At 45.6% G+C, this 26710-nt stretch overlaps 1 protein-coding gene across 1 annotated transcript; it reads right to left on the bottom strand.

Annotated features, from left to right (window-relative positions):
• Positions 1–1048: 1048 nt before the first annotated feature.
• Positions 1049–25073, bottom strand: TRPV5 (transient receptor potential cation channel subfamily V member 5). The gene is made up of 15 exons (XM_023184934.2): positions 24945–25073; positions 21992–22089; positions 21701–21823; positions 21069–21206; positions 20664–20762; positions 20333–20508; positions 19731–19877; positions 17201–17413; positions 7994–8080; positions 7819–7895; positions 7392–7557; positions 7149–7215; positions 5028–5296; positions 2059–2165; positions 1049–1374 (listed from the first exon to the last, which is right to left on the bottom strand). The coding sequence occupies exons 1-15, from the start codon at positions 25070–25072 to the stop codon at positions 1080–1082; spliced, it is 2190 nt and encodes a 729-aa protein (XP_023040702.2). The 5' UTR covers position 25073; the 3' UTR covers positions 1049–1079.
• Positions 25074–26710: the final 1637 nt, after the last annotated feature.

The raw sequence follows: 26710 nt of genomic DNA on the forward strand, positions 1-26710 counted from the left end.
TTAGTCATTAGGGAAAGGCAAATCAAAACTACAATGTGAAACCACTTCACACCCATTAGAAGGGAATGTAAAATGGTGAAAGCTATTATGAAAACCAGTATGGCAGTTCCTTATAAAATTAAACATAAGAATTATCTAGTGATTCCATTTTTAGGTGTATGCCCATAGTATTTGAAAGTAGAAACTTGAACAGATATTTGTATACCATATTCATAGCAGCATTATTCACAACAGCCAAAAGGTAGAAAAACTCAAATGTCCATTGGTAGATGAATAAATAAACAAACTGTCACAGATTTTGGACTAAGATTGCAGAATCCCACTTATATAAGATGCCTAGAATAGTCAATTCATAGACAGAAAGCAGAATATTGGTTATCAGGGGCCGGGGCAGAGAGAGAACTGGAGAGTTATTGTTCAATGGGGATTAGAGTTGCAGTTCGGAATGATGAAAATGTTCCATAAATGAATAATGGTGATGGTTACACAACAATGTGAATGTACTTAATGCCACTGAGTGGCACATCTAAAAATGGATAATATGGTAAATTTTATGTGACATGTATTGTGCCCCAATAAAAAATTAAAGAAGGCAAGAATAAAGAGACTATTTTATTGCAGTTGGGGTTTGGTTGCTAAGTGGGGAGAGAGACCTACAGGAGGTTGGGAAAAAAAGAAGGACAACAACCTCTATGCCATGCCTGGCTCTTCCCACATAAGCCCTGGGGAGCCAGAAAAGCCTCACAGCTTACTACTTTCTAGGGTCTGCGTGGGGCAGAAGAGAAATGGTCCTGACATTAATCTAGCATCCCTACCTCATATCTTTAATTGCCAACCTCCTTTTTCCTGAGATGTGGGACTTCCAAGAACCCAGAAAATACGTGAGACAATAGATGACCATTGCCCATTGCCAAAATTCTGATGTGAAATGTGAGGTATGGCCCTTTCAGGATTGTTCTGTCCCACCCTCCCATGATTAACAGGCACAGAAGTTAGACACTTGCATAGGCAGAGGTCTCCGTCTCTGTCCCCGTCCCCAGGCCAAACTGGAGTAAGGTCAAGAGTGACAGCGATGCTAATCAGAAATGGTAGACCTCCTCCCCATCCCCCTCATTAAGGTTCAATCCAAGATCCAAGTGCCCCAGGGTGTTTTGACGAAGGATCTCCCAGCCTCGGTGACTGCTGCTCTGGGACGTGGTCCGGGATAGGGAGGAATTTGGAAGAGCCAGGGAGGCTCTGGCTAGAGTCCCACTCTCAGCCCCAGAGGGCTGTTTCTCAGATGGATGCTGCTGGTCATCCTCCTTGTCTGAGTTCTTGAACGCTTCCACGTAGCGAAGCACTCGCAGAGGATTCTGATCATTGTGGTTCTCAACCCTGATGAGGAGAAAGGGGAAAGGACTCAGTCCAGGTGGGGAGAGATGAGCAGGGGAGAAGTAGAGGTGAACATTTAGAAAGCAGGGTCAAGAGGGAAGCAGAAAGAAGGGAGCAGAGTTGAAACAGGAAGAGTATTGCGGATCAGGTGAAGGGAGGTGATTGGAGGGCAGGCTAACCTGGGATAGAGATAATCAAAGCTGAGCAATCAGGGCTTGCAGGGTGGTAGGATGCACACAGGTGTGTGTGTGTGTGTGTGTGTGTTACTAATACATGGGAATGTGAAAGAAAACAGAGCCAACTAATAGATAAGTGTGTCACGAGGATGACGAGATGCAATTCAGGAAGTAAATTTGAGGAGAGAGGCGAGTCACGCCAGGAGATGAGGGCAGAATATGAAGGAGGAAGTTAGATCCAAGCCAAAAGTACACTGAAAATGAAGGTCAGCTCAGAACAAGGTGACAGCAAGTCTGGTAACCCATACTGACGTCTGAGCATGGACACATGCACACAACCTTTTACACGTGGCTGCCCTGAGGTACACACAGCATTCTTCCTACCCCTCCACTTCAGCTCCAGCCCCCTCCCCTAGACAAGATAATGCAGGCTCCAGAACACCTGTCAGTCACCCTTGCTTCTGTGGCCTTATACACATCTGCAGTTTTGCATGTGCACACTGTCACTCACCGCAGGAACCAGCGATCCCCCAGCCCGTACTCGCACCCACAGATCCCGGAGCGAGGCCACAGGCAGCGAGGCAGCTTCCGTTCCAGCATCACTGTGGTGGCCACGACCTGGAAGGAGGCAAGAGGTACAGGAAAAACTCTGAAAGACCCATGAGGTTCAAAGAGGCACTGAGGCCACTGACAAAGGGAACCAAAGGCAACCAGTGAGATAGGACACTAGAGGTCAGTGGTGAGAACAGCCACCTATTCACCCCACAGCTTGTGCCAGGCACCGTGAAACCAGTTTCACTCATCAAGAAATGAGAGAGGATTTTTTGTGAGTGTTTTGAATAAAATAGTGACCCTTACGTTACTATTCAGACTCATGGAAAATGAGTCACTCCAAACTAATCTCAATTTGTTTGTCATATAAAAGCCATGGACCAATTATCTTGATTTAAATAAAATGATTAAATAGAATCTCTGTGATCTTGGGGATGAATTGATACTGTTACTGTTCAGGGAATTTTCAGCAAATTAAATATCCATATCTTAAGAAGGAAAAGGGTTAATGACTGCAAAGTTGGCAGGGAAATTTCTGGTAGCAAGTCCACCACATGTTCTGTCCTTTGCTCAGCCCTTATTAATTACTTAGATTAAACGTGGAAAAGAAGCTTATCAAATATGCCTGTGACACCAAACTGGGAGGGATATGTAATAAGTGGGGCAACAGAAGCAATATAAAATGATATCACTAGGTTGGAATGCTGGTGTAAAATCATTAACAAGAAATTTAAGTAAACCAAATCTAAGGTCCTACATTTATATTTAGGAAGCTTAGATAAGTGAGTCATAGAACAAAGAAGTGGGTGTGCCAGCTGATCACAAGCTTAATAAGGGCCATTTGTATATTTACTGAAGGAGCTGACTCTGCTTTACATGCTTTTAGCATTATGTCCAAGTAAGGAAAGTCAAGGTCCCGCTTTGTACCGCATTGCTCCAATCATATTGGAGACTATTCTAGTTTCAAAGGAACCATGATCTATTAGAGCATGAACAAAAGGGTCCAATCAGAATAGATCAGAACCAGGAAGGCTTCCTAACTGAAGGAGTGGCAGTCTTCAAAATAGCAAGTTCTTCACCTCATGTTTTTCTACTCCCTATCTTCCTCATTACTCCACACTTCTTTCAGTTTCTTAATTGCACCAAGTTCCCTCCTAGCTCAGGACTTCCAGTCATTCTGTGCTCTTACCCTGGATAGCTGTTCTTCTTTGCCTTGAAAGGAATGTTTATTGTTCTTCCTGAGCCATCATGCAGCTCCGTCCTTCCTCAGGTAACAGCACCCAGTTTTCATTTAGGGAATTGCTGCCTCATCACTTTCAGTGCATTGGTTTGAGTTGACTGGGCTTCACACAGTTCTGCTTAATTAATTTATTTTCCCTCAAACCTCCCCTCCACCACCATCACCAACACCTCCACTATCTAGTCCTTGGTCTTTCCTTAGATTCAGTGATGTGCCTATGTCCCAAATGTGTTCCCATGAGATGGAACATGGAAGGAATTGGCAGAGGGAAAGATGTTCTTTTAAAGCCTACAGTTTTGCCTGGCACCAGGAGCCTCACAGAACACAACATGAGTGGGGCCCTTGGAGCTGCGTATTGCAATGCAGGTCCTCATTCTTTTTGGAGTTTGGAGCTTCTAGAAGTGATCTCACAAACACGATGGGAGAGCTTGCCTTAGAAGAGAGGTCAAAAGAGAGCCAGACAGAGGAATGGATGCAATGTATAAGATGTGGATCTACATTCTGGCCAGATACCTCTAAAGTTAGTTTAATTCTCTAAACTTCTCATTTACGAGGACTAACACATCCTCCTCCACCTGTTTAAAAATCTAAAAGTCTGTTTGAGTTTGGTTTTCTGTCCCTGTAGCCAAGAGTCCTAATTGCTACTAACCTTGACCTGCATCCTTTTCCCTCCTTCCTTTTAACTAGCTAGTTCTTGCTCACCTTTGGGTTCTCATCTTAAATGTTGCTCCCTCAGGAAAGCACGTCTTCACCTCCCAGTTCAATTCCTCTGTTGCATCCTCTTCCTAGTACCTTACATTCTCTATGGCACTTTCGCTGCTGTAATTTTACAGCTTTTTGTGAAGTCGTTAACTTCATGCCTGTCTTTCCAACTAAACCGTCAGCTCCATGAGGGCACAGATGGTGTCTGTTGTGTTAATGCTCATGTCCCTAGCTCCTAGGCATTTGCCAACACATGGCAGGGTCTAAATGATCAGGGAAAAATGATGGCTGTATTCAAATATTTGAATGGTGCTTATATGGAAGAATGTGTTCTGTGTTATATGAGAGGGAAAGACTGGGGACAAAGAATGAAATTTTAAGAAGATAGATTTTAGCTCAATGCAACATGAATGTCTAACAACAAAATCTTTAAAAATATGAGAAAACTCCCTTCTTCCCAACCTCTACCTGAATTTAAAAGATAATAAGGTCCTAATCAGCATTAAAGAAGATATTGAATGACCTTCTGACCAATAAATGATTATTATGTTAAGTAGGAGGTCAACTTGAGGGCCATTGAGGGTCACTTCTAATTCTAATATTTGTCAGTCTATGATGATATAAAGAAAAGATCATAGAGAAACAGGGATTTATAGAAGCAAATAGAAGATAAGGTCCAAAACTGAAAACTGGAATATGCCAGAACAAGGTCACTTCTAGTTCCCACTGGACTCCAGGATCACTCCTAGGTCTACTTTTCACCTGTGAGTAACAACCCCACTTCTTGCCACTACTCTCCATTTAATCCTCCTTCTGTCCCTTCCATTTATCCACATGTACCTCAGTTTTATGCAAACCTCTGTTGAGGTGACAGCCTCATTGAGTTTTTCTGTGACTCTTTTAAGGATGATTCACCATAACATTTTCCACTTTGATTTTTCTCTCCATCCCCTGCCTCTTAGCAAGACTAACACAAATAAACTCACCTGGGCCCTCCAGAGCTCATCCCGCTCCTGGGCCACCCTCCAGTGGGTGTCACCCATCATGGCGATGAACAAGTTGAGCATGAGCAGTGTGGCAATGATGGCGAAGGCGAAGTTGACAACGCTGAACATGAAGGGCAAGTCCACATTGTAGTTGGCAGGTGCATCAATAACAGTGAGAAAAAGCTCGAAGGTGCTGAACAGTGCCATGGGGTAGTCATAGAACTGCCCCAAACTGGTTGGGTCCTCTGTCTGGAAAATGATATGGAACGCTGCTCCACCCAGGAAGAGACATGGAGATTGGATAATGGAGTTATCACAATAAGCATGGACATGGTTAGCACTTATTCTATCTCTGATATATATGTATATCTAAATACATTTGCACAGATGATTACCTACTAATAAATGTAGTTTCCTGTGGAACTGTCTAACCCTAAGATGTCCTATGATTAAGTTCACCACTCTGGGTAATGGTCATGGTAACAGTCATTTAACAACAACAAAATTGTATGTGTGTGTAGTGTGTGTGTTTGTTTGTATGGATAATGGATAATAGGTCACCTAACTGGTTTTTACATTTTAGAAAACCAAATACTTAAAAGGCAAGTTATTATAAGAATGCATGGAATCTTCAACAATTTTTAAAGAACAGAACACATGAACAGGCTAAAAGAAGAGCCCCTTTTTATCTTGATGGCCTCTAGATAACCCTCCATCACTCTGACATTCCCTGAGTGAACCTGAACCAACATAGGAAATGGATTCCTGCTCAGGGTGGAGCCTACAGGATAGCAGTGAGCGTAATAGAACTTCAGGACAGCACTAGACTGCTTGAAAGCCTCCTCTCTGCATAAGGAGCTGAAGCACAAGGTGATTCTGAGAACAGAAACAGGGTCTATGACAAAGCATTGCCTCCTTATTTATTTAAGAGAAAAGCAAGTGCAATGACCAAGAAGTGATCATTTAGAGAGCTCTGGATAGAGGACATCTACAGAAAGCCACTCTGTGACCATCACCTCATTTTGTAATCTGTGTTATGTATAGATGTAGATGGCCAGGGAGTGGGAGGAAAGGGTACATAAGGGCTTGGGGTGGAAAACTGCAAACAGGCAGAAAGCCATCGTTTTACTCTTTCACATTTCAGATTTTGGTGGGGGTTTTGTTGTTGTTGTTGTTGTTGTTGTTGTTGTTGTTGTTGTTGGTCTGTTGTTTTGTGGGAATCCCCATTGAACGGGAAATTCCTGAGGATAGTAATGGAGTCCTCTGCACTTAGTCATTGCTTTTTAGAGATGGGAGGGACTCTTAAAGCTCATCTAGTGACTCTTCTTGTCTAATAGATGATCAGTTGCAGACACTGAGGACTGAATTTGAGCTACTGGCCTTTTGCTTTCAGACCTGGGCCTTCCTCTGTCTGCCCCTCCCTAAGGACTCTCTTCTGTTCCTCCACCCACCCTCTCCTTCCCTCTGGCTCTCTCCACCTGCCTGTGTTTTCCTGCTGTGCAGTTCCTTTCTTTTGCTCCCTGGCACTTTCACTGGCTGTTCCTTGACTGGGTGCCTGTGTGTCCCTGTTCTCCCAGTCTCTCTTCACAACTCTTCTTTTTTGTTTTCTCTGTCATTCTTCAAACTGTCCAAGCTGTTTTTCTGCATCTCCTGTTTCTAATTCTTTCATATTTTTTCTCAAGTTTAAATGACCACATATAGAAAAAAAGCAAGTAGTATGTTGTTGAGCGCTTTGTTTCCTCTTCTGAATTGTAAACATGGGAGAGTTAAGCATAGCACTATCTCTGTTTGTTCACATGGTTTTCTGAGATGCATGACTGGCCAGTCTTTCCTGTTTAATGCCCTGTTCTCACCAAAAGTCTTTTTCTGTCTCTCCTTTAAACATCGTGCAAGGCAGTTAGTGAACATTAATGTTATTGGCCCTGAACACATGACTTTACCTTCCTAGGCCAACCTGAGTGGCCCCTGGTCTATAAATATGGGTGTGCTTTTAGACTCACCTTCCAACAGGAAAAAAAAAAAGCAAAATGAAGTACAAATGAGAACTGAGAGCAAGAATGAGAGTGAACTTTCTGGAGAACTGGATCTGCTGATCTAGTAGAAGAGGGAATGGTGCCTTACCAGAGGCAAATCCCAAGATAACCATAGCCATCAGCCAGCAGAAACGCATTAGGTCTCCAAAAATCATCTGCAGGAAACAGAGAAGGGAGAAAGAGTGGGATGATTCCTTTTCCACTGCCTCTGAGGAGCTAACGCTAACAGATCAGGAGGCTCCCATAGTTCCACCAGCCCCACTCTACCTCCATCCCTCTGTCTGGGAAGGTCTTGTGCCTGAGGCAGAGGAAGCGCTGGAAAAGCACTGACCTTCTGGATCATGATGGTGAAAGGACCTAGCATCTGGAATCCTCGAGCAAAATACATGACACTGCACCAGCCCAGCACCAGGGCAAAGGACATGGGCACCACCTCCCCATTGGTGTTGGTGAGCCGCATCGCCATGGTCACCAGCACCAGGGAGGCATAGGTGATGCTGGGGGGAGCAGAGAGCAGGGAGTGAGAGACAAGCTGGAACTATTCTAGGTCCCTACAGCACAGTGGTGACGGGGGTGGTACCCACACACTCAGGCTTCGTCTTTACACCTAAAACACACATACAGTTACACCTACAAGTCCACTGGAGAGAAGTCCTTGGAGTGAGAGCGACCCGAGGCCTAGATATCAGAGAGTGAACTGGAGACAGGAAAAGATTCTGGCAAGGAAAGTCAGGGGGCTGGAATGAGGGGATACTCACATGATGACATGGAATGGTCCCCCAAGAATTGTCTGTCCAAAATAGCGAGAGGCACCGACCCTGAAGATGTCTGGGATCTGGGGAAAGGACAGCAAAACAAAAAGACAATGTGGACTGAGGTTCAGTCTGGGCCTTAGATGGGATGGGCTTAGCTTGGACCCCACCTGCACCTCACCTCTAGGAGCAGGATGATCACAGCCCCAATAACGCTCACCAGCTCCCCCACCAGCCTGACGATATCTTCATGTGTCTCATAGGCCTCCTATGTGGGGAAATTCAGAAGAAGTGCTTTCTGATGGGCAAAGAGTCAAATCCTTTTATGCAAACGATTGAAAGCTGCTAAAGTCCATCCAAAATAAAGGAAAGCTCCCCTTCCCACCAGCATCACCCCACCCCCATTGTACTTGCCATTGTGGGCAACACTGTGACCAGGACAGGAGTCTATGTATCCAAGGTTTAATAGATGTCACATATGCTAATGTCTTGAGCTACCATCCAGCAAAATCGCCTTTTCTATAGATGCTTGTAAGCAGAAATTTATGATGCATATACTGAGCAGCTGAGAACATATTTCAGAGCATCAAGTGAGCCAACAGGAGGAGGTATTAGTGGCTTGGGATGGTTTCAGCTATGTGGAAAGTTCACCTTTTCCAAACTCATCATGGCTCCCAGTGGGAAGAATATACTGTAAACATATCACAGAATTCAGGTTCCCTCACGGGCTCAAAATCTATTACCTCTAGTGAGACCTTGAACCATTCATGGAAAAATCTCTGAACTTGAGGTTTCTCATCTGTAAAATGGAGGCTACAGTGCTTACCTCCCAGAGTCATTGTGAAGCTTACATTAATGATATATTTGCATGAACTTTATAAATCATAAAGCACTACAGATATATTCACTGTGGTTTTATTATGATTTGACATTACAGAAAAGAGCAGAAAAGGGGCTAGAGACACTATGAGGAAGGGGCCCTGCCTATCCTGAGCAGTAGTTGTAGAAGGTACAGTCCAAGGGTCAAGGTGGAATGAAGACCACCCTACTTCAATGCCTGTTACTTCATGGTGAAACTTACGCAATATCACAGATGTAGTGCTAGGATCCTACATTAATTATCCTTATCTTTTTGAAGTTATGAGCTCACTTGAAAACATAATAAAAACTGTATACCTTCTTTCTAGAAAACTGTGTTCACATGTAGAAAATTCCCACATGATATTGCACAAATAATTTCAACACATGCAAGCAGCCTTTTGACTTTTGGGAGCTCTGTTGTCCAAGGTCACATCTCCTAATAGTGCACCCAAAAAAGGAGTTGAGAGTCCCCTGGGGCCAGCAGGAAAGCTGATGATTTAAGCTGGGGAGAATGTGATCCCTTGTTAGCATAAGAAACAGCAATTATCCCTGCTCTGCTAATCAGCTGGAACCTGTAAGCATCTCTCCAGACGCTACTGCAGCAGCACACTCACCTGTCCAGTGAAAGGCAGTGCTTTTGACATAGGGAACCAAGAGACACTGGGACAGAAGCTTCTGTCCGTGTGTGTGGAGATCTCTGTGGTCTAACAACCTGTGACCAGACATCAGTCAACACTTTTTTTTTTTTTTTTGGCTTAAAAAATTGTATGCTCTGTAAGCTTTTCTGACATGTCTCTCTCTTGAGAAACTAGTACATTTTATTTTATCATATAATAGAAAATTTCTTTTTTTACTTGCTTCCAAAGAATTTCAGAGTTTTTGTTTTGTTTTGTTTGTTTTGGTTTTGTCCTCTGCTCTAGCAACTATCTTTGAATTCCTTCTCTTCTCTCCTGAAATTCAGTTCATGGACTGTGTTCTTTTTCTTTATCTTAATGTTTCTATAGCACCTGTCTTTTAGCGTAAAACATTCCTACTCCTTCACAGAGTCAGGTAGCGAGTAGGAGGATAAACAACAAATACATCACTTTAGAAACAAAATAACATTAAATATAGAAACAACTACCTCTATGCCATATATGTGTCTGTAAAAAATTATTTTTATTTTTCAAATGTTGTGTCTTGATTCAATATGTCTGAAAAAATGCTACCGATCTTTTCTTGCCTCAGGAAGAAAAGAACTACACATAAGCTGGCGAGGAGGGCTGGGAAGATCAGGGCGCCCCTAGAAGCCAGCCAGGGAGTCACAGCAGCCATTCCTTCAGGAAATGAAAACGTGAAACCCTCTAATGCTGGGGACAATTTTGGTCACCAAATTCTCCTGCTGGGGCTTCCTCTCATCAGTTCAACAGATTTCTTTACAAGTACGCGTTCCCCTGCACGAATTCACTAGGGCGTAACGGAGGTGTTCAGAAACCCCAATTTTTTGCCTCTGCATTACCTGGGATCTGACTGACCTAGAGAAGCTGCCTCCAGCACTCTGTCCCTGGGGTCCTTATCCTTAAACCAGGCTGCAAAGTGCCACAGACTCCTGAGAGCCCCCTTCCTTGCTGTTCTCCAAGACCAGAATACAAACCCTTCTGTAGGGTTTTGTTTGCTTTGTTTTATAAACTACTGTCTCTGGAAAACAAAAATAATATGTGTGTGTAAAAGTTGCAATATAAATAATGATAATAGTGGGCTTTTAAAGCACTTTGATTTTCTTTAGATTATCTGGGCAGCTCCAGTGTTTCACATTGATATATAATGTTAGCTCTTGCTTTAGAATAGATACTCTTTGCAAAGGTAAGGAAGATTTCAGTGTTTCAGAGATGGAAAGCAGCATTAAATTGAAGTGAAAATAGGCTTCCCTTTTAATTAACCACCTTGCACCCCTAGAATTAAATCCTAAGCCCAAACTGGTAATGGATGTTTCTTTAAAATTTTAAAATTCTATTCTTTGGGAATTGCATTCAAGACTTTTTTTTTTTCTAGATTGAGATGCTGATTCACAACTCTCTAGATTTAGGGTCCTTATGAAAACACTGTTTCCTGGTTATGTTTGGCAAAGTAAACTATCAGGGCACCCATTCTCCAGTCCTACTCGTTCAGTTCCCGATTCTCTCTGACACGTTCTCCTTTTCCTTGGTTAACAGAACTACTGCCTCAGGGCAAACCTATGCCATCTACCATCTAGTCTACCCTACATCTATTTCCACTTTTTCAACCCACCCCCCACAATGCTTCTGAATGGATCTTTCTGAAACAGAGATATCATCCTGAGACTTCTCTGTTTAACATCATTGCTAGCTCCCCAATGCCTTCAGAATAGAAATGCAGGAGAGGTGGCAGTGGAGGGTGCTCTTTAATCTTTATCATCATAGAAATTCACTAGATAATGTCTAGATTTGATTAGCAATTAGAGATAGAAGCATTTGATTCCAGGGATGCGGAGGTGATGACAGGAAGGAAGAGCTAAAAGAAAGAAAAATTGGTTGTCCTCCGTGAGTAAGACATGGGCGAGAAGGAGGGGTTGTCCAGGACGCAGTTGCTCTCTATCAGATCTGCCACTTGATTTGTAAGTCATAAGCACAATGTACATCATTTTCTTTTAATTAGGAAAGCTCAATGTGAAATAAGAATGTAAAAAATAAAACCAGAGTACCAAACGGGATGTACAAAATCCTCGCTACTCTGGCCCCTGCCCTGTGTCCTCATACCCTGTGTGAGCTCCGGCCACATTGAGCTATTGGGGTTCTGGGTTGCTAAGTCGGGACTCTGCACAGGCTGTGCCACTTTGTCAGAATGCCTTCCTCCACCATGTTGACCTGGCTCATCTTCACCAATGCCTCAAGACTCAGGTCAGGCCAACACTTCTCCTGGGCCTCCTTTCCTGCTCCTCCATGCCCAGGTCATGTGTCTCTCCTGGGACATGTGGGGCTGCTGCATATTGACACCCCTCTCCCATCACACTGAAAGTGTCTGGGTACCCCATGTCTCACCAGTAGTCTTAGAGCTTCCTGAGGGCAGGGATGCCTCCCTCCTACTTTTTATCCACAAATGCACACAATGTGGTAGGCACTTAATTGGTAAGAAAGGAAAGAAGGAAGGAGAAAAAGGAGAGAGGAGACAGCAGGTGCAAGCTGAGCACTGCTTAAGAGTGCAGAAGTGTGGTAAGGAGGACAGGAAACAGGGATGGAGAGACCTATCTGGAGGCCTAAGAGGAAAAGAATGATAACTAATTGTGCTTTTCTGAAATTTTCAGATTCCTAGATCAAGGTCACCTAAGCAGACCTGGCTAACAATGCACAGAGAAAATACTCCAATCCACCCCTTTAAAAATAAATATCATCTAACAATGACTGGAATTTTTTACTCCACAACATGGCTTGCAATTTAAGGAGCTATCAACAACCAAATCCCCTACACAGGCTGGCATTTATACATCACTGAGAATTGTCCTAATGAGATTTGCTCTCACTTCCCAGCCAGCTGAGTTCATTGCCTTGAAGGGAATGCCCAGAAGGAGTGGGCACAGCAATGCCTGGGGCACTACCGGGTCGTAAGGGCCAGGGAGGTACCATGAGGAAAGGATGGGGAACATAGGCCACCCCAGTGGGAAGTGGGAAGGCCCCAGAACAAGTTGTCAAGCCCAGCTCTAGACCTTTTTCCTTCCCATGATCCCAGACTTGCGAAGGAATGAAGTTCTCAGAGAAAGCTCTGCTAGCTCTTATGAAGAGCTTCTCCAATTCCCTAACTGGACATGAGTTCCTAACCAGGACTGCCCATCAGAATCAAGTGGTAAGTCTTTGTCACAACACACATGTCCAGGCCGACCCTGGGTTAATTTGGAGCAAGAACCTGACATTTTCTTGAAAAGTTCTGTAGGTATTTTGGACGTGTACCCCAAGTTGAGAACCACTGGGCCATAAAGAGAGAGAGAGATCTGGTTCCCATGTAAGTCAAACTGCCTTCCAAGGGTTAATTTCATGTCCCAGTCTCTGCATTTTCTCAGGGGGATTGGCTTGGGAGATTACCCCTTTCTTCTGAAGAGTCTTCACCCATTCCCACAGAAGTATGACTTGCCTTATATGCCAGTAGGTTAACCCCATCAAAAAATAGTGCCAATTATCAAAACTGGAGAAGAGCCAGTAGCTCAGTATCTGGGGGAGGGAATCCTTCTATATCTGATCCCCTCCCACAGCACTTCTCAAGTGCCTCTAATCCTGACAGGGAAAGATGAGATGTGTAAATACAAGTGAGTGTGGCAAGCCCTGGCTAGCCAAAAGAGAAGACTGGGACCTAGCACTTCACTCTGGAGGGAGAAATGGCCTTGTCTGGTGTGTAAAGGTGAGGATTCTGAAAAGAAGCAGACCTGCAGCCCAATCCCAGTGCTGCCCTTGCTAGCTCAGTGTCTTTGCCAAAGTATTCAACCTCTCTTGACCTCAGATTCACCATCTTTAAAGTGGTGATGATTGTATTTACTTGTTAGGATTTCTACGAAGATTAAATGATAGAATAATGCTTTGTCACTCAAAATATGGTCCACAGAATCACAACATTGGCCTCCCCTGGCAGTTTACTGGAAATGCCAAGTCTCAGATCCCACCCAGCCTTACTGTCAGAATCCACATTTTAATAAGGCCACTTTAATAAATGCTGGGATTACAGGCGTGAGCCACCATTATTTTTTGCTTGCTAAACTGTAATAGCCTCCTGACTGGTCTCCCCATGTCCTTCCTACCACCCCCCACATCTGTTATTCACCATGCAAGCAGAGTAATTTTTCTAAAACAAAAATTACTCTGTAAGTTCCCCTGTTTAAAATCCTTCTGACTTCCCATTACCCTGGGGATAAAGCGTAAAATCCTCAGCATGGCCTTTAAGACTCTACATAAATTGGGAAGGATCTGTCGGGACAACCTCACCTGGAGGTACCCACCCCAGCTCCCTGTGCTCTGGGGAATCTTCTTTCAGTTCCTAGACTTTGGTGAGGTTATTCCTGCCTTGAGGCCTTTGAATATGCATTCTTTCTGTCTAGAACTCTCTTTTCACATTGAATTCATACTTAGATCTCAGCTCAGTCATCTTTCTCAGAAGTAGTCTCTGGCCTCCCAGAGGGACCAGGCCCCTGCTATACTTTTTTTTTTTTTTTTTTTTTTTCCCCACTCTGTGCTTTTCTCATTATAACAAAAAAATAACATTGATGCCAACAGTCACAGATTATAATGAAGTATCTATTTGTATGATCATTTGATTAATATAAACCAGTCTGTAGACTCCAAGAAAGCAGAGATTATGTGTGTTTTGCTCAGACTATGGTTGTTGCATTTCCAACACCTGAAACAGTTGTTTAGCCTGTATGAGGCTCTCAATAATAGTTCATTTAATTAATGGATTAGCAAAATATTTCTGGGAAAGAGAAAAGCAAAGGAGGGCTCAAGAGAATCTTTTTCAGAAGTCAAAAAGGAGATGTGACAAGAAATTTGAACCCCCTGCTGAACGGTACTCCAGGAATCTAAATGACCAGAGCGGTGGGCCTAGGACTGGAAAGGCAGAGCTACACTGACCTCAGAGATGGAAGCCAGGGGTTCTCAACCCTGGTAGAACATTTGGCTCACACAAAGAGTTTCTTAAAAATACTGAGGCCAGAGCCTCAGCTTCAGACATTCTAACTTATTAGGTCTAGGGTGTAGCCTAGTTATTTTACTAACTTCCTAGGTTTCTAGCATGCAGCCTGGGTTAAAAATCACAGATCTAGCACAAAGTAAGATTTTCCTAAGGTCAAACAACTATTAAATTTCAGAGTTAGGGCTAAAACCTGAGCTGCTGGACTCCTGGACTTTGAACATTTTACTCACCTAGAAATCTAAGAGAACTAGTACTATAGTGCATGCTGCTCTGCCTAAACCAAGTAGAAATATAGAAGTTAACTCAAATTAATAGAGTTCTGGGAGATCTCTAGTAAAGCAGAACTTTAACAACTGAGCAACAAGGCACCTTAGAGTCATTAAGATGTCCCCCAAATTGGACAGAAATAAACTAACTCCAGCTTTACAAACATCAACTTTTGTGTAGTTTTTGTTACCTTATACAGAGGAATTTGTTTTCTCTCATCTGTTCTGACATGGTGGTATTGCACTACTCTCATAAAATCCAAGATATTAAACTAGAAAGGACCTTAGGGGTCCTGGAGCCCAGTGATTTCCACAGATCCCAAGAGATCTGCAGAGGAAGTCCTGAAGTGACTGAGATCCCTGTGATCCCAGAGTTATTAATATAATTGGACAGCAAAGTATTCATTCATCTAAGAAAAAGCTCCACCAGCTAACGAATATGTCAACAATTGCATGCATCAAATCAAGACACTGTATTTGTGCGTTTTCATTTTTTCTAAGACTTTCAAGTAAGAAAACAGCAGGGGGAAAAAAAAGGAATTTCCTATTATTTAACAAATGTGGTGCACTGTGAAAACAGAATCTTTCAAATCACGATGATAAGTTTAGAAGCCTCAGATCTAATCCAAATGGGCTTACTACTGAATAAGAAGAACATAGTCATCCCATGAATCAGGTCCAGGGCTCAGAGCATAGGGACTTTTCACTAGCGTTCTTTGTTATCTAACCCTTTCCAGCAGCATTCTCAATCCTCTTACCCACCCACTTCTCCAACAAGAAAAGAATATCTGAAAGTCCAAAGTCTTCTCTTTGAGCTGAAGTGGCTTTCACTGAAGCAGAAAGCAAAAGGGCATAAATGCCAAGGTACAAGAAGAAAGGCAGAAGAGAGAAAGAAAGAAGGATGGGTCAGGTGTTCAGCTATAATTATGCTTCTGAGTCCTGAAGCAAAGGAGGAGATCTTTTAAATATAGAATATCTGGATCAAAGAAATGTGTTTGTACATAACTAGCCTGGTCCCAAAGAGATAGAGACACACAGGAAGGAGATTTTTGGTCATCAGTGGCTCAGCATTGCCCACCTTTTAACCCAGAGTCCTGTCTACATTCGAAATGCAGAAAATCTCCAAGTAAGTTTAAGACAAAGGAAGGTTGGAGAAGACACATCTGAGGACATAGAGCCAGGAGCATTGGAAAAGTCCAGCAATCCCCACCTTATTTTGTTTTCTCAATCTCTAATTATTCCTCCCTGCACTTGCCATCTCCTAACTGTCCTTATTTCCCTCATGTCTCCATGCCAGGGACAACTTTTGTGCCTAGACTGAGATGTATGGAGCACAACTGCTTCCAGCATCTCTAACACATTCAGGCTTGTCTTCCCCAGGCAGCAAGCCCTACTTGGTGAGAGGCAGTGGATCTGGACACACGACACACTGTATATATATAGATATAGATATAGGCAATTCTAGAAACAGGAGAGATGGAGTGTCTCTACCTGTCATGGGGTTCATTGGGGCTCTTTGCCCTGTTCTCTGTGCATACCACTGTCTTTGGTCTAAACCAACTCAGGGTTTTGCTTCTTGGCTATAGAAAGTTTATATTCTCTTTCTGACCCAAACTACCCTGCTTCCTAGTCCAGGCTGAGCTATACCTATGACTGCTCTCTCCTGCATTGAGATAAATCTCCAATCACTTAGTTCTCACTTGCTTTGCAAAATTCTTTTTCCTGGTCTTTTGCTTTCTGCTACATATCTACATCACCTTCTGGGTATTTTCAGCTCACCAGGACAAAAATTTCAGTAATCCACAAAGACTCAACCCCCAAATGTAGCTATATTTGTTCAATATATATATTCAGAAGTGCTCATTAGAGTCTACCCTTTGTGTTGCACTAAAAGGAGGGTTTACTTTCTTCAACAGCAGATTTCTGTATTTACTCTGTACCTCTAATAAGTCTTCTTCCTCACCCTAGTTTTCCCTTGGCCACCACAACACAGAATGGCAGGCCCACAACAATAAATGCAGCCTCAGAGAGTATTTACTTCAACCTGATACCCAATCCAGACATCCTTCTGCAGAGCGTCTGAAAGGCAATCAGACAGCTGACACATTATTCCCATGGGCCCATACAGACAGCACACAGAAGAGGATGCAGGGCAGCAGGACTGTTTGTGTTGCCCCAACACAACAAAAATGGACTCAGAAATGGACTTGGAGCACAATTTTCCTCCTTGGAGCAATAGAGTTTACCTTGAACATCCCACTACAAAACCCTGATCCTTTTTGTAAATTACCAAAAAATTTCACAGAAGCACAGGCTTACTCATGCCAAGCACACTTTCAAAGTTTGTGTGAGAAAATCCACAGCTCCCTGGACAAATGCTCCTGTGCTCATTAAACCCCATCTCTGGCCTCTTGGTCTCATGTCTAATTTCTACATGAGACCTCTTGGTCTCATGTCTAATGTCTCCTGGGTGTTTAGGAGCCTAAACCTTCTGGAACCCAGGAAGTGGCATTGTCCCTGAGCAACATGGCTTCATTTCCAGCACCATCACCCCATGATGCAATTTCCTTTCATCCCCTTCCAAGAAGAATCACCTGTAGTAGTTTTTGCTGGAGGATGGTGATGTCTCGAGAATCAGTGCGGTTGCCACCACGAAACTTAAGGGGGCGGTAGACGCAGCATGTGGTGAAGCAGATCATGTACAGCAGGTACAAGGCAGCCAGGATGCAGAAGTACGACCGGCCATATTTGTTCCACTTGAAGCTCACCAGCTCCTTCACTGGGGTCTGTTCCAGAATTTGGCGAGCCTGGCATGGAAGTAGAGTGAAACTTGGGATGACCAACACAGAAGGATGTTGTTTATCCTACGGGTACCAGAAGAGGCAGGGCAGCAACCGTCACTCATTCAGCCAGTCAGTCACTTCTTTGACGGACAACTAGTATATTTCTCGCATATGGCTGGGCCTTGTGCTAGTGATACAGGTAAACGATTATAGCAGTAACCACAAGGCACCATAGCACCAAAGAGGATTTAAAGTAGTTAGTTGAGTAAAGGGAGACTTAGGAAAGATCATACCATAAGGTAGCAGCAGTTGCCAGGTCAGGAAGGTCCAAGAAACCATTGCCCATTTGCAGTTGAGATGCGGTTGGGGAGAGGGAAGAATCTATTGGGAATGGTAGTCAGAAATGATAATGACTGAGGAAGAAAAGGGACAGATCATCATGCATCATAAACGCCAAGGTAAGAAGTTTGTATTTTTGTTTTTTTCTAAATATAACAGAAAGCAACTGGGGAGTTCAAGCAGGGAAGTGGTCAGATTTGCTCTAGAAGTACTGTTAGGCTGGAAAGAAGCAATGGAGGTTACAGGCAGTAGGATGTGGCAGGGTGGGATGGTGCTCTGATATAAGCAGCCAGTGAGACGTTACAGATACACAGGAGAGGGGATGATGGATGGGAGGAGGCATCTGAGAAATTAGAAAGAGGCAGATTCAAAGCGCAGTAGAGTGGTTAGCCATTAACAGCATGAATACCTTTTCTGTTGAAGCTGGAGGGGAGAAGAGAGACAGTGGGCAGTTTCCAGACATGCCTGGCAGTGTAGGGCAGGAAGCTGAAGGATCCCCAGTCAGAAAGCCTCTATTTTTGTCCTAAGGCAGGAGTCTAGGTCTTCTGAACTACAGCTGAAGGTAGTGAAGGATGTGAAAGGGAGCTAGAAAGGAAGATTTACGGAGGAAAAAAGCAAGTGGCCCAAGACATGTATGAAACCTGCTGGAGAATATTGAGAATAGCTAAATCAAAGACCAAGGATGTGTGGTGGCGATATCCACACAGTGGGATTGTGCTTTCAATACCTAAGAAATCCTGCTCAAGGTGTATCTGTTTCCAGGGATATTCTCTGAGGAAGATCTCACAAACTGGCCACTCAACTTTTCTTCTATTCATTAGTATTAATAATCATTCATGTTTTCTGGCTCTATAAAGGTTCCTGGGAAATTCTCACATGGCAGATAAAAAGCAAAAACCATATGTTGGCACTCTCATGGAGTGTCCTGAAACCTGGAAGTCTTTTCTCCTCTCTGCTGCAGTCTTCAGCAAATTTTCCTTTCCCTCACATCACTCAACCCAGCATTGTTGAATGGTCTATATGTTGCTCCCTCTCTAAAAAGCTCTTTCTTTTCTCATCTTCTTGGTGACTCCCAATTCTTCCTTGAAGATTCAGCCCCAGCATTTCCTCTGTGACATCTTCTCTGGTCTATCCAAGCCAAATTAACTCTACCTCAATGTGGCTGTCTGCATGCATGGTACACACAACTATTATGGCATATGTCATACTCTGTTGCAATTATTCAGGGCAGGGACTGAGAATTGAGGAAGTTGATGAACAAGAACTGTGTTGTATTTATTTCTGTATTGATTGTTTCTTGTGTAGTGCCTCACACACAGCAGGTGTTCAATATGCTTGCATCAGTCCATTCTCACATTACTATAAAGAACTACCTGGCACTGAGTAATTTATAAATAAAAAAGGTTTAATTGGCTCATGGTTCTGCAGGCTGTACAGGTTCTGGAGAGGCCTGAGGAAATGTACAATCAGGGAAAAAGGCCAAGGAGAAAGCAGGCACATCCTACATGGCCGGGGCAGGAGGAAGAGAGAGCAGGCTGTGTGCCACGCACTTTTAAACAACCAGATCTTGTGAAAACTCACTATCACGAGAGCACCAAGAGGGAAGTCTGTCCCCAAGAACCAATCACCTCCCACCAGGCCCCGTCTCCAACACTGAGGATTACAACTGGACATGAAATTTTTGCATTTGGACACAAATGCAAACCATATCAATGCTGAACCAATGAATGAATATGGGGAAACAACTCTTATTTGGAGTTTCTTATCTGAAATGTTAGAATGAGAAAGGTAGGTAGAAAGGACTGGAGCTAAGCAGAGAGACAGGGGATTCAGGAGAGGAGTATGTGTTGGACTTTCCCCCAGGTCCTAGGAGACTATTCTCATCTCCATCTATTATAAGGCTGGGAAGTGCCTCAGGCCCAGGATCTTAGTAAGTGGACAGAATCTGCACAAACACTAAATTCCCTCACATGACAGCCCTGATCCTCCTTGGCATCCATACCTCTCGTTTATCAGAGGAGACCACAAGCTCTAGGAAGGACAGTTCCTCTCCCCAGGAGTCGATCTCTGTGAGGTCGTAGAGAATGGAGGTCAGGGGTCCATATGTCCACTGGATGTGCCTCCGCTTCTGCATCAGGTGCTGGAACATCTGTGAGACCACCAGGATGAGTGAGGGTGCCAACGTGTGAGAAGGTGGTCAAGGGGAACAACTCCATTGCATGGAGCCAGTTGCCCACCCCTTGAGACAGACAGACAGTGGGAATCAGCAAACCTCTGCATCTACAAGCTTCCCCTTTTTTGTCATCTTTCTTGCTCCACAACCCTAGAAAGCTCAGAAAGAAGAAAATAGGCAAAGGAAGCTAGAGCTTTAGGTTACCATAGCACATGCGTTAACATGAGGTTCTCAAATCCTCTTGAGCCAAGGAACATGAAGCTGAAGATTTCAGTGGTGGAATAGGAAGCAAGGGACCACCATCCCTTTGAGGAGTTTGGGGAAAAGAGATTTTAGAGAAAGGTGGATCCTTCACCTCTGTTTCTCCCAGGGCCAGGGGGTAGGTTGAGGGTCATTAGAAAGACACCTCAGGGATGGGGAGTGTCTCTCACCACAGTGTTACCCTCCACTGCAGCCAGCTTGAAGGGGGTGAGACCCTGGTGATTGGGCACGAGGTCCAGGGGCTGCATGTGGTCCCTATGTCCATCGTAGGACAGCAGCAGGTTGTACATCTGGCAGGCAAAGGTTTTGTTGGGCTGGAGGATGAGGATGTGTAACACTGTGTTTCCTGGGGAGGACACAGGGTATCATGTGGCCACTGGCCTAAAGTCCCTGATGTCCCCATCCCCACCCTGGGGTCTTCCTGAAGGTCCCAGTCCGTCTCCTCACCCTGCCCCTCACTCCCTGCAGCATCTCAGCTCCACTCTCCATCCCAGCTCTTACCCAGGGAGTCCTGGGCCCAGATGTCGGCTCCATGCTCAATGAGCAGCCGCACGATCTCTTCGCTGTTCACACAGGCAGCAAAGGACAAAGGGTGCTCCCCTGTGGACACAGAGAGATCCATGGCAGGAGAGTGCAGGAAGGCAGGATGGGGTGGGCAGTCTCCCCCAAGTAATGGCCTCCTCCTCATCCCCCACATCTCAGCTCTAGGCTGAGGGACACTCCTCCAGCAGAACCAGAGGAAGGATCATCAGGGGAATTGGCCTCTGGCTTAATTAAGCCCTAGAAGGGCTGCCCATCCCAGCTGCCCAACAGATGGAGCTGAAGGCAGGAACCTCCTGCTCTGGCCTCCCTCTGCCTTGCCCGCCTCTCTAGCCAACCATCCTCCAAGCCCAACCCGGCTCTCACCAAAATAGATGAGGTTGCGGGGACTATGGCAGAAGGCAGTGCCTGTGGCTCTGGCAGAGACACTGGCCCTGCGGGCAAGCAGGGCTCGCACCAGGTTCACGTTCTGGTTCACAACAGCGATGTGCAGTGCAGTCTGACCTGGCCCAGAGATAGCCATCATCAGGGGTCTGCCTCTGTCCCCAGTTCTCTCAGGGACACAGCATCCCCCACCATCCCTCTCAGGACGTTCCTGATAGATCTTTGCATAGACTTGTGCCCCGGACTTGGCAGGGTGGCCTGGGACTGAGAGCAATTTGTCCTTCAGGCTGCTCTGCTCATTGACCTACCCCTCAGTTATTGGTGGCCAGTAGGGGATTGCTATGAATACAATCGTTCTCGTATTGCTATGAGAGAAAGAAATTGAGATAGGTCCTACAGGGACTGTGGGAGGATTGAAAGGAAATGCTAAAGGAAGCCACAGATTGGTAAAAGCCAAGACCAAGACATTTGCATTTCTCCCAACTCAACTGAGCCTGTTCTCCTGACCCTCTATCACCCGACCCCAACCCACCCTTCAGAAGCCAATTTTAAGAGACAACAGCACACCCTCCATCTCAAAGCTTCCGCCTTGAATTACTGTGTAGCCTCCTTACCTGCAAAAGCCTCACATGTGGTGGGCTCAAAGACCAACTCTGGGGCAGCCTCCATCAGCACCAAGGCTGCCTCCAAGTTGTCATAGAGGGCTGCTATGTGCAGCGCCGTCTCCCCCAGGGCTCCTGGAGCAGAGTAAGACAGAAATGTTAGACACTTTTCAGATTCCCTTGAGGAAGGGGCCTCAGGCTCCAGAGACACCCTCCAAGGCCCCATTTCACAAAGTCGAAGTCTTGGGGAGGAGGGGTAGGTGCTTCTGCTCCCACCTCCATCCCATTAAATCCAGATCCCACCTCTTTGTCGAACGTCACAGGTGCGGTCCAGTAGAAGTTGCCTAAGAACAGACAGGTCATTTTCCTTGGCTGCTCGAAGCAGTGGAGACTCTAGAATCCTGGGGAAAGGTGAACGTGAGTTTGGAAGAGACAGAGCAGAATGAGGCCAAGGGCAAAGGGGATCTGAGAGATTCTTTAAGACCAATGTGACTCACACAGTGTGCAGTGACAAATTGGAAAGAAGTGCCTACTGGACTCGAATGACCGAGGGTGGGCAAGGGTCAGCCCCAGAGCCTTCCTTGCAATTCACTTCATGGTGATTCTCCTGTGAGGGTGGCCCCTGAAGCTCTGCTGGAGGGGAAGAGTTAATAGGAAGAGAACCTGTGGTCTGGAAAGAGTGGTGTGAGAGTCTCTGAGAAGAGGCCCCTAGGCTTGGCTGAACTCATCTAACCAGAGTAACCGTCTCAGATCCTGGATAGTTGGAGAGCGGGACAGAGGGCACTTCCATCTACAGTCCCCCTGCTCTTGGGCCTGCTGAACCTACTGTCTTTAACCAAGGGGAGTCTGGGAGACCAAAACAGAGAGGGAGGAAGAATGGACCGACTGCTAGATCTTTCTTAGGCATTTTCAAATTTGTGAGGCACTAAAGTTCTGACTATTCCCTCAGGCTTTTTTTTTTTTTTTTTTTTTTTTTGAGGCAGAGTCTTGCTCTGTTGCCCAGGCTGGAGTGCAGTGGTACGATCTCAGCTCACTGCAGCCTCTGCCTCCCAGGTTCAAGCAATTCTCGTGCCTCAGTCTCTCGAGTAGCTGGGATTACAGGCACGCACCACCACGCCCAGCTAATTTTTTGTATTTTTAGTAGAGATGGGGTTTTGCCATGTTGACCAGGCTCAAACTCCTGAGCTCAGGCAATCCACCCGTCTCAGCCTCCCAAAGTGCTGAGATTACACTGCGCACAGCCTCCTCCAGTTATTTAGATACAGGTCCCTGCAGGGGGTGGAGAGTTGTGGGGTGAGTTACAGGGTATCTGTTTCTTCTGCATGACACCCTTAGATGCAAGGGTCTAAACAGCTTGTTTATTTGGGTGTCTCAAGGCAAAACAGGTTGAGATATTCATTCTACAGGACCTCTGTTAATCTTTGTTTCTACCACACCCAAATTTGAATCCAACAAGAGATAAAGCTGGAACCTCTCCCACTACACATATGTGTATTGGTTCCAAAGACAAGCACAGGGTGTGGGGGGAAGAACAGAAAGGACAGGCCGATAAGTGGCTCCTCTGAGGTCCCCACCTCCAAATCCTTCTCTTCCAATAGCCCCAGGAGCCAGAGAGAAAATATGTTTTTATTTTATTTATTTATTTATTTTTGAGACAGAGTCTCACTCTATCACCCAGACTGGAGTGCAGTGGTGTGATCTCAACTCACTGCAACCTCCGCCTCCCAGGTTCAAGCGATTCTCCTGCCTCAGCCTCCCAAGTGATGGAACTACAGATTCCCACTCCCATGCCTGACTAATTTTTTATTTTTGGTAGAGACGGGGTTTCACCATGTTGGCCAGGCTGGTCTCGAACTCCTGACCTCAGGTGATCCACCCACCTCAGCCTCCCAAAGTGCTGGGATTACAGGTGTGAGCCACTGCACCCAGCCAAAGTGTTTTCATTTAAAGAAGAAGCTTTTAATCTAAAGTTGGGGCCTGGGTTTACCTGTTAGAGCAGTGCTCCTAGGAAGGGCCATTGTGAGGAGTCAGTTCCCTGCCCCTTCTCACCCAGGAAATCAGTCCCAGGGAGCCCAGTGCCCCTGACCAGTCCAGAGTGGTCAGGGCTGAGATTGCAAACTCATTCCCATCCTGAGGCCACTGCACAAAGAAAGTCCTTGCCTCCCTGGCCCTCTAGCCCCACTGCCCCTCTGCAGAGGGTCCAGATTTGGGCTGGAGGCTCACTTTCTCAGAGACCCAGGGGTCCCACTCTAAAGCAGTAAGGTGAAAATTCCACTGCAAGTATTGGATGGGGAGGTGAGGAAGCAGAGGGCTTGCCAGTATGAGGGCTCAGAGGGACTTGGGACCAGGCCCAATGTAAACCTGCAAATGCAGGACCCCTTGTTCAAAATTATTAAGAATTTGAAGACGAGCACAGCAGGGCATTGAACCAAGCACAGGAATCTTCTGGAGTACAGGGGAGACCTTTGTGACTGCTAATGTCTGCTCATCAACCTCACCCCTCAGGCAGCTCTTGGGCGGGAGGCAAGCCCCAAAATACTTGGAGGCAGAGGCTGCCCATAGGATTCGTCCCTGCCCCAGCTGCTCTTCCTGGGACTGGACCTCAGGGCTAAGCCATGAAATGATTTACCTGCAGGTGTGCTAGCCCTGCCCGAACTGAGAACTCTCCAGGAGCAGGCACAAGTCTCATTCAATCTTTGTGTCATTGGGACCTAGCACCCTTCTGCACACAGTAGACTCAATAAAAGGCAGATGGACTGAACTCAGAACCCTCCAGTGTCACCTAAGCTGCCTTCCTCAGCTGGTCAGCACCCAGTGTTACCCCAAACAAAGCTCTCCTCCCCTTTCCCACACAATCCACTTTCATTCAAATGAATGGTGTTTCCTCATCGTGATTCCACCACCCATAGGAGTGCATCCCTTCTCCAGCAGCCTGCTTCTGCCTGCCCTCCCCATCCCACACACCCTGGCTTCTTCCCTCTGGTCCTTTTTGGTCCTCTCACTCCCCCTCGGCTGTCATTCTGCCTCTGTCCTTAGGTCTACCCTCAAGATTTCCCTATGTGGCCCAAAGTCACGTCCTCCACCACCACTAAAAGGGGCCACCTGGGATTCCGTAATTGGGTGGGCTGGAAGGAAAGGGTGTGTCTGAGTGGCTGGCACTCAATTCTGGGGTGCCCTATTCGGGAAGCAGGCCCAGGTGGGTCAGAAGTTCTGATGATCACAGCGGTAGGGCCACGAATCCTTCTGGGAAGCCTACCTCTTCTGCTGCAGCATATGAAGCTTGTCCAGGTGCTGGTCCCAGTCTTGTTCTCTGACAAGAAAGCAGGGCAGAAGTTTCTGGAGTCGGCTCCTAGGCCCTTCTGCCTTAGATAGAAAACCCCCCATGCTTCTCCTTGCAGGCACTGGCAGATTATAGAAATGTGGTGAAAGAAACAGGTCGAGGATGACAGCAACTGAGCAAGAGATGGGGTCTGTTTGGGGCTGGTACTCTGAGTTTATCTCCTGTATGACTTGTGTATGCAGCATGCAGCATGTGGGTGTGTGTGTGCATGCAGTATGTGGGTTGTGAGGTGTGTGTGTACGCACAGTGTGTGGCTGTGGTGTGTGTGTGTGCATGCAGTGTGTGGTTGTGAGGTGGTGTGTCTGCATGCGGTGTGTGGTTGTGAGGTGGTGTGTGTGCATGCAAGTACGCTGAGGGGACTGACCGCCCTGCCTGGGGAGAAGTGCTTTTCCTGGAGTGGGAGGAGCTCTTTGCAGAGCTGAGTCCCAGGGCCACAGAACCACCCTGGAGAAGAAAAGGAGGAGGGGAAAGAAGGTTCCTAACTGTGGGCTGGGATGGTTGAGACCCGGAGAAGCTGAGGGGTGGGGCAGAGGAATTCAGAAAAGAAAAGGGATGGAAGGTGGGTCCACAAACAAGGTGCAGCTCAAGAATCAGGCAGAGCCTGGTACAAATCCTGACTCTTATCCCTTACAGTTAGGTGAGACCTCGCAGTCTCAGTTTCTAACCTGTGGAATTGGGGTAACAGTTATGCTGCCTCACAGGAGCATCTGTAAAGCACATGTCACAAGTACTCAATCACTGCCAATCCTCCTTCCACAAGTGGACTCAAGAGACCCCCTGGGCTTCTTCTCAGAGCTTCCCATTTATGTGTCTTCTCATCTCTGTCCTCAACCCTGCATCTCAAAGGAGGGTTTCTGTCCCCCTCTTCCTAGGCCAACCCCTCTCTGTTAGAATTCCTCATGACCGTGACAGCCAGCTCCCTGGAGCATCACCAAGCAGGCTCTCTGGTACCTGGGGAGGCAGGCCAGAGGAGACCCCAGGGGCCCTGAGTTACTGTGGAGGTTGAACAGCAGAAACTGGGCAAAAGTAGACGACAAAGAAATCGTGATTCCATGTTTGGGACTCTTTCCAGGAATGAAACACCAGGAGGAATGAGTAATGTTGTGTAATTTTATATATTTTATATTATATTTTATATATTAAGTAGTTTCCCTTATCCACAGTTTCACTCTCTTACGGTTCAGTTACCTGAGGTCAGCCACAGTTGGAAAATAGGTGGGTACAGTACTATAACATATTTTGAGAGAGAGAAAGAGAGCATTCACATAATTTTATATTATTATAATTTTCTATTTTGTTTCATTGTTGTTAAACTCTTTTTTTTTTTTTTTTTTTTGAGACAGAGTTTCACTTTTGTCGCCCAGGCTGGACAGCAATGGTGTGATCTCGGCTCATTGAAACCTCCACCTTCCAGGTTCAAGCTATTCTCCTTCTGCAGTCTCCCTAGTAGCTGAGATTACAGGTGCCCACCACCACGCCCAGCTAATTTTTTTATTTTTAGTAGAGACAGGGTTTCACCATGTTGGCCAGGCTGGTCTCAAACTCCTGATCTCAGGTGATCTGCTTGCCTCAGCCTCCTGAAGTGCTGGGATTACAGGTGTGAGCCACTGTGCCTGGCCTAAACTCTTAACTGTGCCTAATTTATGAATTAAATTTCATCATGTAGGTATGTATGTATATAT

This window comes from Piliocolobus tephrosceles, chromosome 8, assembly GCF_002776525.5.
Source record: "Piliocolobus tephrosceles isolate RC106 chromosome 8, ASM277652v3, whole genome shotgun sequence".
In the NCBI taxonomy this organism is placed as follows: Eukaryota; Metazoa; Chordata; class Mammalia; order Primates; family Cercopithecidae; genus Piliocolobus; species Piliocolobus tephrosceles.

Excerpts from the sequence above, each read along its gene's own strand:
- TRPV5 (XM_023184934.2), bottom strand. The coding sequence starts at position 25,072 with ATGGGGGGTTTTCTATCTAAGGCAGAAGGGCCTAGGAGCCGACTCCAG. Across the intron at positions 20,763-21,068 it reads CCGCAACCTCATCTATTTTG|GGGAGCACCCTTTGTCCTTT; the intron begins GTGAGAGCCGGG and ends CTGTGTCCACAG. Across the intron at positions 7,896-7,993 it reads TGATCATCCTGCTCCTAGAG|ATCCCAGACATCTTCAGGGT; the intron begins GTGAGGTGCAGG and ends TCCTTTCCCCAG.